This window comes from Varroa destructor, unplaced genomic scaffold (genome assembly GCF_002443255.2).
Source record: "Varroa destructor unplaced genomic scaffold, Vdes_3.0 BEIS01000004.1, whole genome shotgun sequence".
In the NCBI taxonomy this organism is placed as follows: Eukaryota; Metazoa; Arthropoda; class Arachnida; order Mesostigmata; family Varroidae; genus Varroa; species Varroa destructor.
The window spans coordinates 20058162-20075226 of NW_019211457.1; the positions used below are offsets into that span (position 1 = coordinate 20058162).

At 38.8% G+C, this 17065-nt stretch overlaps 1 protein-coding gene and 1 long non-coding RNA gene across 10 annotated transcripts in view; one reads left to right on the top strand and one right to left on the bottom strand.

Moving 5' to 3' along the window:
* Positions 1 to 17065, top strand: part of LOC111250241 (long-chain-fatty-acid--CoA ligase 4-like) — a 43605-nt gene that overhangs the window by 18595 nt on the left and 7945 nt on the right. For 6 of the 9 annotated variants that reach the window (XM_086988971.1, XM_022805152.2, XM_022805154.2 and 3 more), the window contains one exon: positions 13610 to 13874. In XM_086988971.1, the coding sequence (XP_086845097.1) occupies positions 13723 to 13874 (152 nt within the window). In that variant the 5' untranslated portion in view covers positions 13610 to 13722. Of the gene's footprint in view, positions 1 to 902; positions 992 to 6753; positions 6958 to 13609; positions 13875 to 13949; positions 15245 to 17065 lie in introns of those variants that run through there. The other 3 variants (XM_022805156.2, XM_022805158.2, XM_086988973.1) reach the window with 3 other exon arrangements.
* Positions 2722 to 6539, bottom strand: LOC147755942 (uncharacterized). The gene is made up of 2 exons (XR_015327634.1): positions 3939 to 6539; positions 2722 to 2823 (listed from the first exon to the last, which is right to left on the bottom strand). It is a non-coding gene; the product is annotated as an uncharacterized LOC147755942 (long non-coding RNA).

Below are 17065 nucleotides of genomic sequence, written 5' to 3' on the forward strand. Positions count from 1 at the left end.
GCGTCAAACTAGAACAGTTGAATGCGTACTATAAAGATAGGGAATTTGCGGACGATATCTGTGTGCGTGTGTCGTACCGAGACATGCCATAGCAAAGGTGAGAAATTTACGAGGAAGTCCGGTCAGATCACAGTAGATGCCTGTTATATTGGGAGTCCTATGATGAAGTAAGCAGTGTTGAGGTCGACTGATCCACCTGGGCCTGGCAACAAATACGTACGAATTCTTCGGGCGATTACTGCTCGTACGTCGAGCATAATGTTACCTAATTTTTTCTCTACATTATGCATAACCATAATTACGCTTCAATATCGAATAGTATACGTCCCAGTTTGGCTATATATCATCAGGAATGGCGTTCACTTTTATGATACAATCAAGGACTCGTTAAAATAAAACTAAGGATGACATTCTAGCCATGAAATACGGTCATAGGCAAAAACCAATATGCCTTAACTATTGGAGCTTAATTATCAAAAACATTATTACTGGTGGCAACTGCTATGGCAGTCTTTGTACAGAAGAACGGGCATGCGCATTTGTCTATTTAAAATCAAAGCGACAAAAAACTCGGCGACATTATTCGTTTCACATTATCTACTGATACAGGCATATATAGATAATCTATGTGTCTCGTCTGTGCCGCTTGTGAACTCGAATGTTGACGCAGTGCAAACTGGTCCATGCCGACAGTTCTATTTTCCGTCGGGTACCAACTTTCCGTGCAGATATGATAGAAGAGGCGGTAATATTACTACTTTAGAGGGCAGACAAAAATCCATCTATGGCGGAACGATTACCCAGGAACACTCGAACATTTTTAAATCCTATAGTTGTATTGTTTAATAAATGTTATATTAGCTAATAAACGATTATTCTATTTCCTTGATCCTTTCATAAAGCTTATCCATTCTGACCTACGGAGCTGAGTTCTCAGCCGAAGACATGTTGCGAGTAATCGCTGGTAGCTGCCATCATGGAGCTAACCTTTGTAAGTACTCGGGTTAGTTTGGTCATTTCTATGAATTAATATGTATTATTATTATTATTAATGTACATGAATTAATAATACCTATTCCATTCTCATGATACATGAAAATTTATAGGGCCGGCTCTCCGGTAGTTAGTATCACTAACGTTGCTATGCGAAACAGCGCACGTTATTAATTATCATTTATTTTTACCATTTATCCATTTTTACCATTTATCATTTATTTACAAAATAATGGAACGTAATCGAAGATTAATAAACTTGTCCACGTGGCCAAAGGACATCGGTGCCTATTACCGTAGACATAAACTTTCGCATAGAAATTTCACGCTATTACATTAAAGACCTTGGACGTTATGTTGTACCTTCTAGAAATACTGTTCAGTAGGCTTTCAATCCAAAACACATTTAGTTGAGAATCTATTGATTACATACGGTTCGTTCATAAGCTCCTTTGTGTATATAGCTTTAATTACCAATACGTTCTGATTTACTGCGAAAAAACTGCACGAAACGTGTTTGAATGAGATGTCCGGATCACCCTTACTGAAGTCTAAATGCTAGCCGTTGTAATGGGGCACTCATTTCTGTGCTATGTGCGTATTAAGAAAGTAAATTATCTGAAGTAGAAGATTTCCTTTTTACCTCACTTCATTTTGTCGTCTTGCACCACAGGCGAAAGTAACGTCTCGGCTGATTTAGTAGTACAGGAGCGTTACGAAGCGACCCTGCGAAACAGTAGAGATCGCAGGGGCGCGCCTAGACGTAGCCATGTTTGTAGGGCGGTGATTGACTGCCGTAGCGGCCTTTCGGTCTTCGAGGGCAAATACCTCTGCCTCTGCTGGTCGGCAGGAATTTCAAATGCATTTGACTGGTCTGTCTGTTTTGTTCATTGGCGAGTAGTGGCGCTTTGTAAAAATCAAATGCTCGTCGATATTTTAGGTCTCGTTTATAGGTTCATAGAAGGGACAAAATCCACAACCGTGGTACACTATGCATGAGCCGTGTAGGTCGCTAGAGTTATTGCGAAATGGGGATAACATTGTAGATAGCAATATCGAGTATCACAGCGAGCGCAGTTAAACTTAAATGTACATCAATTAATGATAACTCCTGGCTCAGCGGTAAATAAAGTGTCACCCAGCGAAGGGTGACTGCTAAGCTTCTCATTTTTTCGTTTTTAACGCATTCACTTCTAACACTGTAATGTAATGTGACGCAACTTTTGTCAGCGGCAAAAAAAAACTCACGAATCGTATCTTTTTTTTAGACAATCGAGCATTTGGTCACTAGCCGTCAAGCAGCTATGCTATCGGTGCTGCTGAAATGACTGAAATTGGGTTTTTTTTTTAAGCTACCTATACGATAAATGTTGTTAACTTTCGTCGCTTAAAATCATCGAAATCATAGCAAAACAGCAACAATCTAGACTGAAATCCAAGAGACTCTGGGACATAAGCGATCCATTGCAGCATATCTATAATAGCAGGTTTCAAATTCCGATAGGAGAAATTTGCTTGGAATTAGGGGCAAGTTTATAGTGCTGACAAAGGTTTCCTGATCGACGCTGAGACAACACGTGCAAATCATAACGATTGCAAGCGGATCGCACTCATCGTAAGCTAAACTATATCTGATTGTGCGTGCTTGTGCTTACGTTATGCACACCTTTACTAAAGCTCCGACCAGCAAGCCTTCGCCCGACAATATTTAAAATAAAACGCCGCGTGTCAGAATCTCATCGGACTTACATTTTATACTCAACAACTATGTAGAAGTACGAGTCATAAAAGTCCGATAGTCGTGTATGAGAAAAGCGCCGACACTCATTTCTGGAAAGACAAATTGTTAATCAATATTTCAGTATGGTATAGCAGTAGAAAAGGCTGTATTTAATTGGTGGCATTGTTTCGTCTAAAATGATACCGCCAGCCTCACGCATTGCGTGCTAATGTGGGCTACAACTATAAAATACGAAAAAGATCTCTGCTTAACTTGACCCACTTGTTCTGAATCCTTTCAAAATTAATGCCTGGGTAAACATTTACGGTTGTCAAAATGCATGTTTGTCAATAGCACACGTTATTAATTGTACTTTTGCAACATTATGGGTACCGAAAAAACGTTTCGACGCTAGAAAACCCTTTGTCGTTAATACACAGCTCTGGGCTGGCTGCATAGCTTGATTTCTATTTCAATGCAATAATCATATTACTATAGTACTAATCATGGTCAATGTCCATTAGGCTTCGACTGCACAGGTCGATTCAATATAAGGCTCGGCGAAAAAATTCCCTTTAAATGCCTTCTTGATACCTATACCTTGAGGTGTTATTCTTGAGATTTGAGTGTTCATATTTTATTATTACTATTGTAATCCAGGTAGCTGAAATTTTGCCGAGTCACAAACAAGTCAAGAAAGGAAGGAAGTTGTTTCGTGGTCAACGAGCTCAAATGGATAATGTCCATCACGAATTTCTAAATGTCTCATACAAACATCTCATCGATAAACAAAGACATCGTGACAACCATTGTTGAATCTCTCCATGTGACCATCTCTATAGCACTCATCCTGTTTCGTATACAGATTATTCTACTAAGTGACATGTTGAAATTCGCATATTAAATTAGAGATTACAATATCCACCAAGCAATGAATCGTATTTTGCCGACGGGCTGGTAGGCCTACATCCATCTTTCAGAGGGACTAGTGATTTGTATTCATTCACCTTCAAACCAATACGAAGTTGTATTGACAGGGCCCCGTAATCTAGCCCAGCATGCGCGCGTAAACAAAAACACAAAAAAAGGAGGTTAAGTGGTGGTAGTAATCGTCCACGACAAAACCTGCCTTTATATACATTTACATTTACAAAGCAAGTGAGAATTGTATACACTTTATTTTCCTGTAAAGTAAACCGAACAACTCTAATTAGCTTGTTGTTACCTAGTCCAGCTTGCAATCCATGGTGACCTTGTGTTTATAATAATGCGGCATAAACGTGCGGATACGGCTGTAGTACAGCAAGAACCAGGACACTGCCAGAAGGTACGTGGCCAGTTACCAGTGGGCCGATTGAACATGACATTCTCATAGCTGTTTACCTGCTAGAAAACTAAAAGCATTTGAATGAGCTGTTGTAACGGGTTTTACTTTAACTGCTGTTTGTACTGCGTTGTATGCGAAAGACAAGACAACGATTAGTCTGCTTGTTGCGTCGCTCGGAAGCACAGAAGTACACATTCGTCGGTGTATCTCTTAACAACAACATCTCATACGCACTTATATTCTCCGACATGTCGATGTTAGTAAAAACATGACTCAACCAATAAGCTCGTATCTCCGCTTCGAATCTGTGCTCAGGAGCAAAAAGGATGCTTTTGGAGGTAGTTGTTCAAAAACCGGTACCACTTTTAGCTTATGATATCTACCCCTTGTACTGTCGATTTCGAGATTTTGGTACTGCCTGAGTTAAAATAGCACTACTAGAGAAACATACATTGGATTAGTGAAACCAGGACGGCACCGTCGGCGATGATTCGAAAAAAGGAGGAAAATTATATTGTGATTATAGTATCGTGCAACAGTCTATTGGGCTGACTGGCCTTTCGTAGGGAGACTGGTTTATTAAAAGATTATTTTACAGCTGCAGGGCTTCCTGATTAGAATTTAAGTAAGCATATTCCGATTGAATTTATGTGTGCGCCAGATGCAAACAAAAGAGCTACGGCTTAATTAATATTTGTGTTAATACTAGTTTTTCTGTCCCGTTTCTATGTGGAGAAAGCGAAACAGGAGCGTTGCTATTGCTGTTAGCGATAACCTCTGAAGTCTAAGATGCACTTTATTTTTTAGATAGTGTTCGGATCCTCTTAAATGACTATCCAGAAACGCAATACGGCTGTATCCTAGCCGTTTCATTGAATTTCCTTCTTAATTTTCTGTCGGTGTCTGTATTGTTATATAAGATAACCGCATTAAACGAGCCACCTGAGCGTAAGATGCATGGTATATTGTGGCCCTTCAGTGTCAATGCGTTTCATTATCTGCAATCAATTGTTGATAATGTTTTCGATCTTGTTCAACGAACTTTTGCCAGCACTTCTATGGGCATTTTGTTTGTTGCAAGGCGCTTGGTAAATATGCAAAGCATTTAGATGACTTTACGATGCTTTTATTGATTTTTACGACGATTTAATTGATTTATGCCTAAGTCAACTGTTATGCTTTTCCTCTGCTAAAGACATTCAACATCGCATGTGGGTTGGTAGATATGTTAAGCTGGATCTTTTTTTTGATCAATTTTTTTGTTATCCACTTCACTTAGTTGCATAAGATCGTCGGCATGATGTCAAAATTGACTAGACGCCGCGAGATAGTGTGCGCTAATTCCAAGATACGATATTACAGGAGCTAGTGGTAGTCGGGGTTGCTGTTATATAAGCAGGGTGTAATAAAACGTGCTACAATACCTGATATCGGCGACAACGTATGATAATGTTCGAATTTCTCAGGCTTCTACTTAATCTTATGTGGTATATAACTAGGACTATTGTGCTAACCTCAAGCCAGTTCCATTTTAGTTGACGCCAACATTGAAGTACTCAGGAAGCTGAAGCGGTGCCCATTTGAAGTTTCATTGATCTTGCCATATTAGATTCGATACTTTGCAACAACGATGGTAGCCGATAACAACGATGGTAGGTTATTTTGACTAACCTATAGAGAGATAGTTGTCAGGATATTTTTGAATAATTTTTTATCTCTACTTTGAAAGTATCCGGTAGCAAACATGGACGACAAAAATGAAAATTATATTACGTTGCTGTTGTCACTATTAGTATTATCAAGCTGCAAAGATACTGTGCTTGTATTATTCAAGTCTGGGGCAATAAGAAAATAGTTTGAAGTGAACTATCCGTCGGGTGACATCTCCGTCGGTCAGCGGCAAAGAAACACTTAACACCGATGCTATATTCGCCCATAGACCAATTCTGTGTGGTACTTGGGTGTCCATACTCCACGACGAGGTTCCTTCTAGAGGATATCTGTCTTGATAATAAACGACTGACGTTGGCTTATTCGGTATTTGGCTGACTAATCTATAAACAAATTACGCGCACTGACATAATCATTAGTGAGACGAACAAAAAGGACATTTGTTGTATTATGTTTAGGGGCAAATTTTGCTGTGTCTCAGCCTTCAGTTCCTTGTATGTATAAAGTCCAATCATCGTAGCGTAGAATACGTTGCTAAAATTCTTGACACAATAGCGTATGTTCTTACCCATGAAATTTCTAAAGGCGATAAATGTAATGTAACCGTCCGTGATGATCGATACATATTAATCCTTATAGATCTTTTCGATGTGCAAGCTCGAGGTTCAGCTTCTTTAACACTTCCGGTCACTTCACTATAAACGCGAACTTCAAGACTCATCATATCATTTATAAGTGTAGCCCTTAGCTCTAGTTACTACCTATGCTTTCATAGCAATTATGTCTTGTTGAACCTCGAACTCAATAACGTACTGGCTGTTGTTATAGCAGTCTTTGTCACCTTTACGTACCGCTTACTCCTCGGGTTTCTCACTTTTGACCGGTGCTCTCGCCTATTCTCATGCTATTCAGAGTGAAAGGAGTTTGATACCGATATTTGTGTCATATCCATCTTCCCTCCATTTCCACATCATCATCACCACGGAGTCGACACTCGAACCACTGCTACTTAATAACTACGACAGCCTTTAGGCGCCTAAGGCATTGGAATCTTCATTCGTTTGAAGACACGTAACAGGAGCATTAGACGCAACAACACGGCGATAATATTTACTCACTCAAAAGTGGTTACTACTAGAATATGAGGATATCTGTGCCTAAACCCGGATACGAGACCGACCCGGTGCCATCCGTCAGGCTCTTTATTGGATCGAACCTGGTTTTTCCTCATTTTTAGTGTGCTACCGTAAGTTTATCATTACCACCTAAAGCTTCGTTAAATTGCTTTTAATAGATGCATAGGAATTTACAACGCATCGTTTAAGGTCTCAGGACGTGTCTCAAGCGCGTTGTTTCGATGTACGCATGTGTCAAGACAAAGTGTGGAAGACGACGACGACAGGACCCGTTTGAGTTACAACACTTTTCTGAGTGGCAAAGGACGTTGTTTGCATTAACGTATCAGTCTACTTTTTCCTAATGACACTACATTCTATTTTTATATGCTCTCTTACGGAGTACTAAAGACAAACTGTTCGATTTGTACGTTCGGCACCGCCGTAACGCATTACATCAGACACTGCTACGGGCAGACATTATGGAGCCTGCTACCACGTTTGCGTGTGCAGAAGTGTTATTGGACCATGTACTCTTAGCTTGCCTCTTTGGCCTTGTTATGTTTAAGTGTAAAACGAAAGAGCTCTAAATGCTGTAAAAAGAGTGACAGTAATAACATATGCAATAGTGTAATATGTGAAACAGCAGATTAAAGTTTACTTAAGTAAAGTGATTAACGGTGAGACTGTTCTGTGTAATTTATTTCATTTAGGTTATGTATTCAGATAGATGCGTGCAAGACCTCGTACTTTGATCGTACGTTGCTTTACGAAAACATATCGTTTGATATCATAGTTTAGAAATTTCCTCGGTTGTGTATTATATACATGCGCGCGTCGTATGAAACATGTCGAGAAAACACGTTTAGCCATTAGAGTTGGGCTATTTGGTAACGTTTCTACCTTGCACATATGCCGTAATCATGAATTCCACAGTAGCTTCATAGGTATGTAATAGAGGCGTCTGTAGTAGCCGTGTGCTTCGCTTATGCGGGAAAAACTCAAATACCGTATTGAAGTATCATGCCTTTTATTCAGTTATTGATAAGATCGAGGAGCAATACAGAAAATTACACGTACGAAAGGGCATACACAAGTGACCCTTTCATCTATCATCTAACGTTAAGTAAGAAGCATAACCTCAGAGTCAGTGTAAAATTCAGACAAATCAGGGTTAGTCAGCTGCACAGGATGTGCAAATGTAAGGTTTCAGGTCCACAAACAGGGCTCGCTTGTAAGTCGATGGTGTTCCAAGCAGTTTTATCCTAGAACTATTGTAGTGCTTACGATATGATAGTCTCATGCCTGCCGTTTCGGATACCTACAGTTGTTCTCTAGAGGGCGTCAGTTACCTGCCGTTTGTCATCAGTTCGTTATTGTCAGTGGTTCGGAAATAGTGTTGATCATTTTTAAAACATGATTAATATACTTATCGCAACAGCGGCCTGGAAGCCGCTAAAATTATGCATGTCGAACAGATGGTCAAATAGCATGATACAAAGCATCAAAATATGTCACTGCAGGTGTTTTGTTCGTCTTTTTCAGGTGTGTAGATAGCAGCTGTTTATGAAAACTCCGTATTCATGCGGTGTGCACTTGCATACGGGTGTAGAAAAAGCTAAAACATGAAGTATTGTACTCTGTTGCCTTAGAGATTAGCTTTATATATCGTTTGGTTATATACAGAATAACAAACTCATTGTACAGTGTGCCCATGCTATAATTCGAATTAAACAGACCATATCCCGCGTACAACATCTGGTGGATAACTGGTACACTTTAAAAGAATTTAAACGAAAGCTTTCAAAACGAAAATTTTGTTTACGTCACCGTTCGGCTATATCCCGGGAACGTAAGGTAGATGACCTACCAATGTCACACAGACAATATAGATGTACGTATACATTGTCTAATTAGCGTACAGTATAGCTTAAGTGAAACAGATTTCATTTTTGTTAGCAGTGATTTACGCAATCGTCCAGTTAGTTCAGGTAACGGTCGGCGCAGAAAACGGTAAAAAAAAGTAGTGAGATAACCGTGTCCCGTGTCACCATATGAGTAAATGCGATCTCACAAAATCCTTCTGCATGCACACTGTATAAGGCTTTTTTAACCAATTCAACTGCTTTCCATAGAACTAGTTCACAGAACTTCGACAAAAGGACATTGCAAACAATATGCCTTTATACGGATACGAAATTATGCAGACGTTTTTTGCGTGTGAGCGATTTGCGCTACTACACAGATTGTGCATGCTTAACGTTTCACTTTTAGCGGATTGGTTGTAGATCGTTGTTTAGCTTTCATTAGTTTAATGTGTTTTCTCTTTCTAGTTTAATGTGATTACTCTTTCTGAGCTAAAAAACTGATACAATGAGACCTTTATACAATTTAATAGCGAGATTTGAAATGGTTGAGAATTCACTAGTTGCGGTAAATAGCTAGAAGAATAGCGAGACCAGTAATTGGTGCCTACTTGATGTTTTTCTACAAGAGTTATGTTGAAATGTGACGTTTTTGAAAAATAATCGGCTATCCAAAACAATTAGCGTCGTTCTTTAGCCAAAAAAAAGTTAGAAAAAACACCAAAAATGATGTTTACTTTTTTCTAACCTTCGATGCGTTTGGCCGGTATGCTCAGTTGATCCAACTAACAGTTCCGTGAGATCAGACACTGTAAATGCGCTGTTTTTTTATTATTAAATGATGTCCGATCTGTTACTGTAATTAGGAACTAACGCATACAACTTACTCTGGGTGTTTCCGCAGTTTACGATGCTTTTCACATGATATAAAAGTTGCATTGGGTTGGAAAGAAGGTTTTCGCCCCCAACGAAAACATTTATTTCTCGTTGGTCGTCTTCCTCCTCTATTAGCACGCTGTAACGATATTATGTTGTCAACTGTTCGAGGAGGAAAAATGCATTTTCGACACCTTCTGCACTCTGCATTTTTGTCAGTGTCAAAATGCTGCTGAAATAGTTCGCGACATTTACCTTGTGTACGGTAATGACACCGCGGCTAAAAAGGCGGCAGTTCGGAAAAATGGCCTGCTGAGTTTGGGAAGGGTAAGCGGAAACTAAAGAGTGCCCCCTCGGTCTTGAGTTTAATGACAACGATCTGAAATAATTCTAAAACTAGCTAGAAGTATAAGGTGCATCCATACGACGCACATTAACCAGTTAAGTCCCTTGACTTTACCCTGGGAGCTTGGGTATCTCGTGAACTCTCTGAATCCAACACAAGGACACGATTTGACGCTGCGTCTCAACCCCTTGTCTGGTATCTAACGCCACATGGCCACAATGACTTTTGCACAAAACTGCCATTGATAATAAGAAGTGATGTATATACGTTAACATAAACTACAACTCGGCATGGATGGCTTCAAATGAGAAACCTAGGCCTAACGTCTAACCAGATTTTGTTTCAAAAATTGTTATGCCATATGTTTGGTGGGACAGCTAGGGTTGACGGGAAAGTGCTTTCTGCGAACGAGTTCATCGGCACGTTTGCATCGAGAAAGGACTCAACAAACGGGGTCAGTTATGCCTCTCCATGACAACACAAGGCCACACACGGCAAACATTATCAAAAAAGCCCTTTTGGACTTCGAACGGAAGGATCTGTTGCATCCTCGTTTAACCGACAGGTTTTTACCTTTGCCATTCACTGGGTGATAATTTCATGGCCTTACCCGGCACGAATCAACAATAACTTGAATGATGTTGGAAAACTTCGAGACGAAACCCACTACCATTTGATAAAAAAAAAACTGGAAGGAAATCGTAAGTAGTGACAGAAGATGCCTAACATACCACCTATTGGCACAGGAATAAAAACGTGGCGTTTTCTATTCATTCTGTCTGACACAAGGTAAATAAGTGCGATTGTATCTAATGACTTAGGATGATAGCTGTACCTACTGAGCGTGCCAGTTTACTGGACGGTGCAATCTATGCCTCAAAGTTTAAATAAGCTTTAATTATGCCTATGCTTCCGTCGTTGCAGTGGAGGATCAGAGAAATTGGAAAATTCTACGCGGGTAGTCACATTACCAATTTTTTTAACAAACCTAATAGGGGTCAAATCATTCACAAACTTTGATTGCCCTGAATAATTAGACTCGTTCTCTCCGCAGTTATACTTATTTCTGCTGGTTCAGGAACTAGTCGTCCTAGAAAAACTTCAGTTTTCACGAACATTTTATATTTAATCTGACACTGAAAATGTCATAACGGAATCAATAGAAAATTACAGGCATTCTTCGATTGTGAGAGGCACTTTAAACATTGCTTTGTCGAAAGTCATACAGACCATTAGAGGAAAAGTTGGGAGTGCTTATAATGTGTACAATACATACACCGCAACACGTCTGTTATTGAAAGTAATATTATATAATCGTATAGCTCTGGTGTACGTTTAAGTCGCGAAGTCAATCAAGCAGGAGGTTCCTACTGTGCAGTAGCAAGATTACGGACCTATTATAGATAGACTCCGTAATCGATGTCTACCCACAATGGCTTTTCTTTCACAATGGCTTTTTTTTTTACACAATCGGTAGTAGACTGGTAGCGTGCGTTACTTTATTAGCTGAAAACGTTTAGCTTTTTTAAGCGAGTTTCTAGCTGGGTATTCATAGCGTTGCTTTGTTGCAACTCGATCGTGGCGCCTCCCTGGTTGATAATGGAGCCGTCTAATTTCTTCTAGATACGTTATCACTAGAATAAAATTATGAAAAGTAAAACAGGTTTTTAACTGTTGAACGCCATTTGCACAGACAGATAGGAAAAACTACATTATGTAAAGTTGTATGATTTGTGGTCTTGTGGGTGGCTTTGGTAGTTCAGCTTTGATAACAAAGCATATGATTAAAATACTGAAGGATATTAAAGTTGGTGTTCGTTCTCAATTTCATCAGTCAAACTTACCGTATGGTTACTTTAATAATATACTATATTATACCAGTAGCATTCTACGGTAAGTTAGTGGCAAGGTATTTAATGCTTTCTTAGGTTTTAAGGTGGATAGCTGTGTAGAGCGTGACTCGGCCGAAATTCCTTTTTACCATATAGAAACAAGTCTATTCCAACAATGGTTAAGTTATTCAGGCTAAGCAATGGTAGAAATACAGATACAGGAAAAAGAGATACAGAGGAAAGTATTATAATAAACGTAACAAACTAGTTTGTGGCCGTTTGCTAGCATCGATTCATATTTGCATTAAGGATGGTTGCCATAAAATTTTGTTGTTGAACTATAGAAAGCTGAGAAATGAATGCATTTGGCCAGTCGGGCGCAAGGTACTTTATAAAGTATCGGGGCAGGTCGCGACAAGTAATAAGCACATGTTATCAGTATAATTCCAACCTTGTCAGTCCGTTTTTCCTTTAGAAGGCTGTAAGTTGGTCATGTTGAGTCCTTTTGTACCTCAGTTCTTTGTAAGATGATGCGTGTGCAATGCGGTTGAGTGCTTACGATAGGTTATTTTAGTTCCGATAGTATAAATTCCTATATCAATGTTAAAGGTTTTTTGATGAACTGACATTTTTAACACCAGTATAAATTGTGCGTACAGTAAAGCGTATCTTCTATTGCGCATTTGGCAGAGTCCTAAGGAGACCTACTACTACCCTAAGAAGCACTGGTTACTCTATTTTTAATTCTTATCTCTAAGACAAGCGCTTCAACTGAGTTCTTGGAAATATCATCACTCATATCAATCATTTCATGGTTTAATATCGGCACGATAGGCAACCGCACATTTGACGTATGGTTGTAAAGAGGTGCTTTCAAAAAAAATTTGCTCCATGGCAAAGTTCACTTTACCAGTAACATTTATATGTAGCCAAAGCTCGAAGAAAGTTTCTTTAACGGACCATAAAAGATTAAAAAGCGTTTGTAGTCGTAATTTTCTACGAACCAGAATACTTCTGATAGATAGGTAAATATACAGTCATATTTGAAAAATTGCGATGGTGTATTCTACTCTAACGAGCGTGTTTAGAAGTTTTTATATTATATGAGGTATAATTCTAATTGTGTAACGAGATAAATTATAGTTCAGTTAATACAAAGGCGACTTACGTTTCAATGTTTTATGTTTTTGCTCGGTATGTATCGTAAATGTTATGATTTAAATTTTCTTCTAGTTTCTCACAAGAGTACTCATATATGAGGTTCGTGTTTTGGATAACTACTGTCTGTAAACTTTCCTTGGTCGTAAAAATTTGGGAAACCTTCCTAACGTAAACGTAAGTTTTCCTTAATTGAAGTCAGAGTCGATCATTTGCTATTAACACAACGATCGATCAGCTATAGTAGTTACAAGCAAGGACAAGAAGCAAGGACTGCAAGTAAGCCCGCCAAAATATGTGGCTGGATCCCTTTTAATGGATGGCCAGTCGCTAATCGTGTAAACCTTGATAGACATGAAACTGCGTTGCTAAATGTTTAAAAGGGAACTCTATTATTTCTAGTTGTGAGAACTATTGGTAAACGTACGCCTTTAAAATGTATGTCAAAAAAACGCATATTTCGTGACACCTATTTCCTTGAGAAAACAGCCCGTACGATAAGATACGCTATGTGGCTAGGAGCTGGTTTTGCTTTGTCGACACCTTCAGTAAGCATTCTATTTCGAACAGGGCTCCCATCGGTTTGCACTTCGGATAAATGGAAAAAAATCACACGTTGCCTTATTACTTAGATCTTTATTATTTACGACTGTACGTGTAGCTTATTACAATATACATTTTATTTGCATTTCTTTCAACATTCCAGAGCGTTTACGTATTCGTCGCAGGACCCACATCAAAAAAAAGAGGTAAGCCTTGCATCAGGCTAGTACCGCAACACGTCGCTGTTGATTTCGACAAAATCTCGCAGTGTCCAGTATGTCTTCAGAAAAGAAGCGTCAGTCGCCTGTAGCAGTGGTCGGTGCCAATATTGCCATTGGCTTCATCAAGGCCATGATGTACACCTACGACATTGCTACTCTCCCAGTATACACAATTATACAGAAACCCTGGATTATCTGGAAGAACAGGTGGGTGTCACGTCAGTTGTGCAAAAGCGTGCCTTAGAACTGCTGTAAATATTTCGAAAATAGTTATTTGTGCTCTAATCTACTTCAGCCTTGATTAACCAAGAAACCCAGGAAGTGAGTAGAGTTTGTGGAAGAGCTGCTGATTCTAATCGCTTAGAAAATTATTAGGGAATATATAATATGATTCCGTAAGAGCTGTTTTGTCAAAATTTTTTCGTCAGTCAAATAGCAAGATTCAGAAACCAAGCATCAACGTTCCTATTTTGTTGTTAAGTGCCATATTTAATGGTAGATTTTTTACCAGTCTATTTAAACTAAATCTAATCTGGGTATTCACAGTATTAGCCATGAATATTTAGATTGATTATTATAGAAGGATTATACAAAAATGCACCTCACGATGGGATGAAGCACATCCTGTTTAGCTTACATTAAACGTAACGATCTCATTCACTAAGTGATCATGATATTGGCGGATTACGCAACGATTCGTTATTGCGCTCTACATAGTAAGCTATTGGAGAGTTTAAAAGATTCAAGTAGATGAAGGGTTGCCGCTAAAATAGTTTCTACTACAATGATTACAAAATTGACATTAAACGATTTATAATGAATGTCCTATGAATGCATAACAATGCAAGAGAATCTTTAGAAACCTTACATTTCATGCCCTGTGTCCTACCGTTGTCCTGTCCCGGATTGCATATAAATTATTCAATCATCGAACTTCGCATGAAAAAATGTGCGAACTAGTTTAGCCAGTACCTTAATTTTGATTTTTTAATAATAGCGTCTGAACAGCTGGTTCTCCCACGGTTTGATATCATATATTAAAAAAAAAAGACTTGATAGGCTTATATGAATTATACGCATATACTGAATATGACACATAGCATTTACTTAGAAAAGCTATGCTTAGGTGGTACTTTCTGTCACCTGTAAAGCAGTCTTCCTATAATTTCATCCTTGACAATTTCCATTTCTGTTTCTTTATTTTGTGGTTCGTTGCTGCCGCCTAGTTTGCTTCGCTCGATGGGCTTTCTCTGTTTGTTAACTTTATCAAAAATTATTTGCTGCTATTGTTTCGCGTGTCTTGTGAGCGTCAAAAATCCCTTCTGCAGCACAAGTTTGCTAGCTATTAAAAACATCTGCCCTGAAGCTTTTTTTTTTTCCACAATAGGAGTTAGAAAACAAAGTGCACCATTTTAGCTTATAGATAGATTATTGAAAAATAAATTTCCAAATAAAGACAACATAGAGCACGCTGTCGATTTGGACTACTTTTCGAAGCCTGTGTAAAACCTCATTTATTTCCAGTGGCAAAGATACATGCCGATGAACCGTGCTGATGGAAAGAACAAACATTTCGGGTAATTGAAGTCACAGTAGTAATTCAATTTCAACACTTACTATTGAATAATAGTTTCTTATTTAACAGAAGAGCTCGTTTGCTTTAAGCGTAAGAATAGTTTTAGTGGAAAAGTTGCAAGTTTGTTTATTAATTCCAAACGTCCGTTGAAGATATCACGTCAATCAGTAAGCGCTAAACATCAGATTAATAATAAAGCCTGCATCAGAAAATACTAAATGGCCAACGACGTAAAGTACTATATACTGCGACCACAAAGATACACACAATAGTACAATTTAGAAGATGTTACGTGTTTTACGTGATAGAGCATAGCAAAGCGTATCTGTGACCTTTGCTGTCACATTGCCACGTTTTTGGTCCTTATCGGTGCGTCAATGTATGCGTACGTACGGATGTAATATAATGATAACATACTACTGCCTAGTGAATTCCCGATCACGGCGACGAATTAGTGAGGGCTCAGGGCATCTGAGTCTGTAATGCTAGATAACATTGCAATCATTTATGCGTTGCCGTCTGCATACGATGGGAAAAAGGTAATCAGAGAAGCAACTAGGTTACGTCGTATAATGCTATGCCGTCCTTCTACTATGTTGTATCGCTGTTTGAAAACGTACTGACTCGCACAGATTCATACTAAGGAATTCGTTCTTCCTGAATTATTGTTTCTGAATTGTCGTGCGCCATTTTACCAGTTGTTTTTTTAATGATACCAATAGCTCCAGAACTTCAGTGGGTGACTGAGCGCCAAAAGTTGTGTTTCGAGGCTTTCGATTTCGGGTGTTGGGTTTTCAGTTTTCGGGCCAAAACGATCAAGAGAGCCAGGGTCGTTTGGTGACCATTAGCCAGCTAGGCATTCTTATTATGGTACTGAAATACTGAGTGAAGAAAATCTGCAGTGTTTTTTTCTGTTAATAGCCGAAGGCATGTTGTTCAGATAAGGAGGTAAGAAGGTTCGTTGCGTATGATCCTGTGCAAGGCTGAACCAGTGTGGTAGCACCTGTAAACCTTGTGCCATTATTCCACATGCTGTCTTCCGCGCTCATGCGTGACTCATTCGTCGTATTTTAGCGTGATTTAAGCCAGAACGCAATTCGATCTATAACAGTGTATAGGACTGGAGTTATAGACGCTAATAATAATTAAGTAATAGACGCTTAGATTTATGAAAAAACGACAGCAAGAATTTTGGACTCCTCAATCGAACGACATGAATTTCCTTACGACTTTCTGGTTGCTGAATGTTACTTATAGATAATGTCACATGCTGCAGATGAATATATTTAGGCAACGGTTCTTTGCTTCTTATTGAAACGTGTGAAGCGTCTAAGGGTCCAATAAAACATGCTTATATTTTAACTCCAGTAGAATGGACAGCAGCTGGCATTGACTGCTTAGTGTGCTTAGCCAGTTGCGAGAAACGGGCTCAGTACAAATAGAAATTGGTCATAGCGTAGGCTCTATACAAACTTGCAGGGCTTGGCTAAATCCAGACGTATTGCAATGAAATTTCTCATGATTTAATACAACAATATAGTAACACGATCTTGAGGAAAAACATATAGACCAAGTAGTTCATTGCCTTGACGAATTTAACAAGTCTGATGTCGTGTGTATGTATAATAATAATAATAATAATAACGCTATAAAAACCCAGAATTGTTGAAGTAAATGAAATAAGCGTGAAATCTTGTTACTAACTGAAACTACTCCATGTCCGCTATTTTTATATGCGTGTTGTGAAAATTTTTAAAATGATTTGAAAATGAGGAAAATTTAATGAAGTTCCGTTACAATATTCGTTCTGTAGTTTTACTTT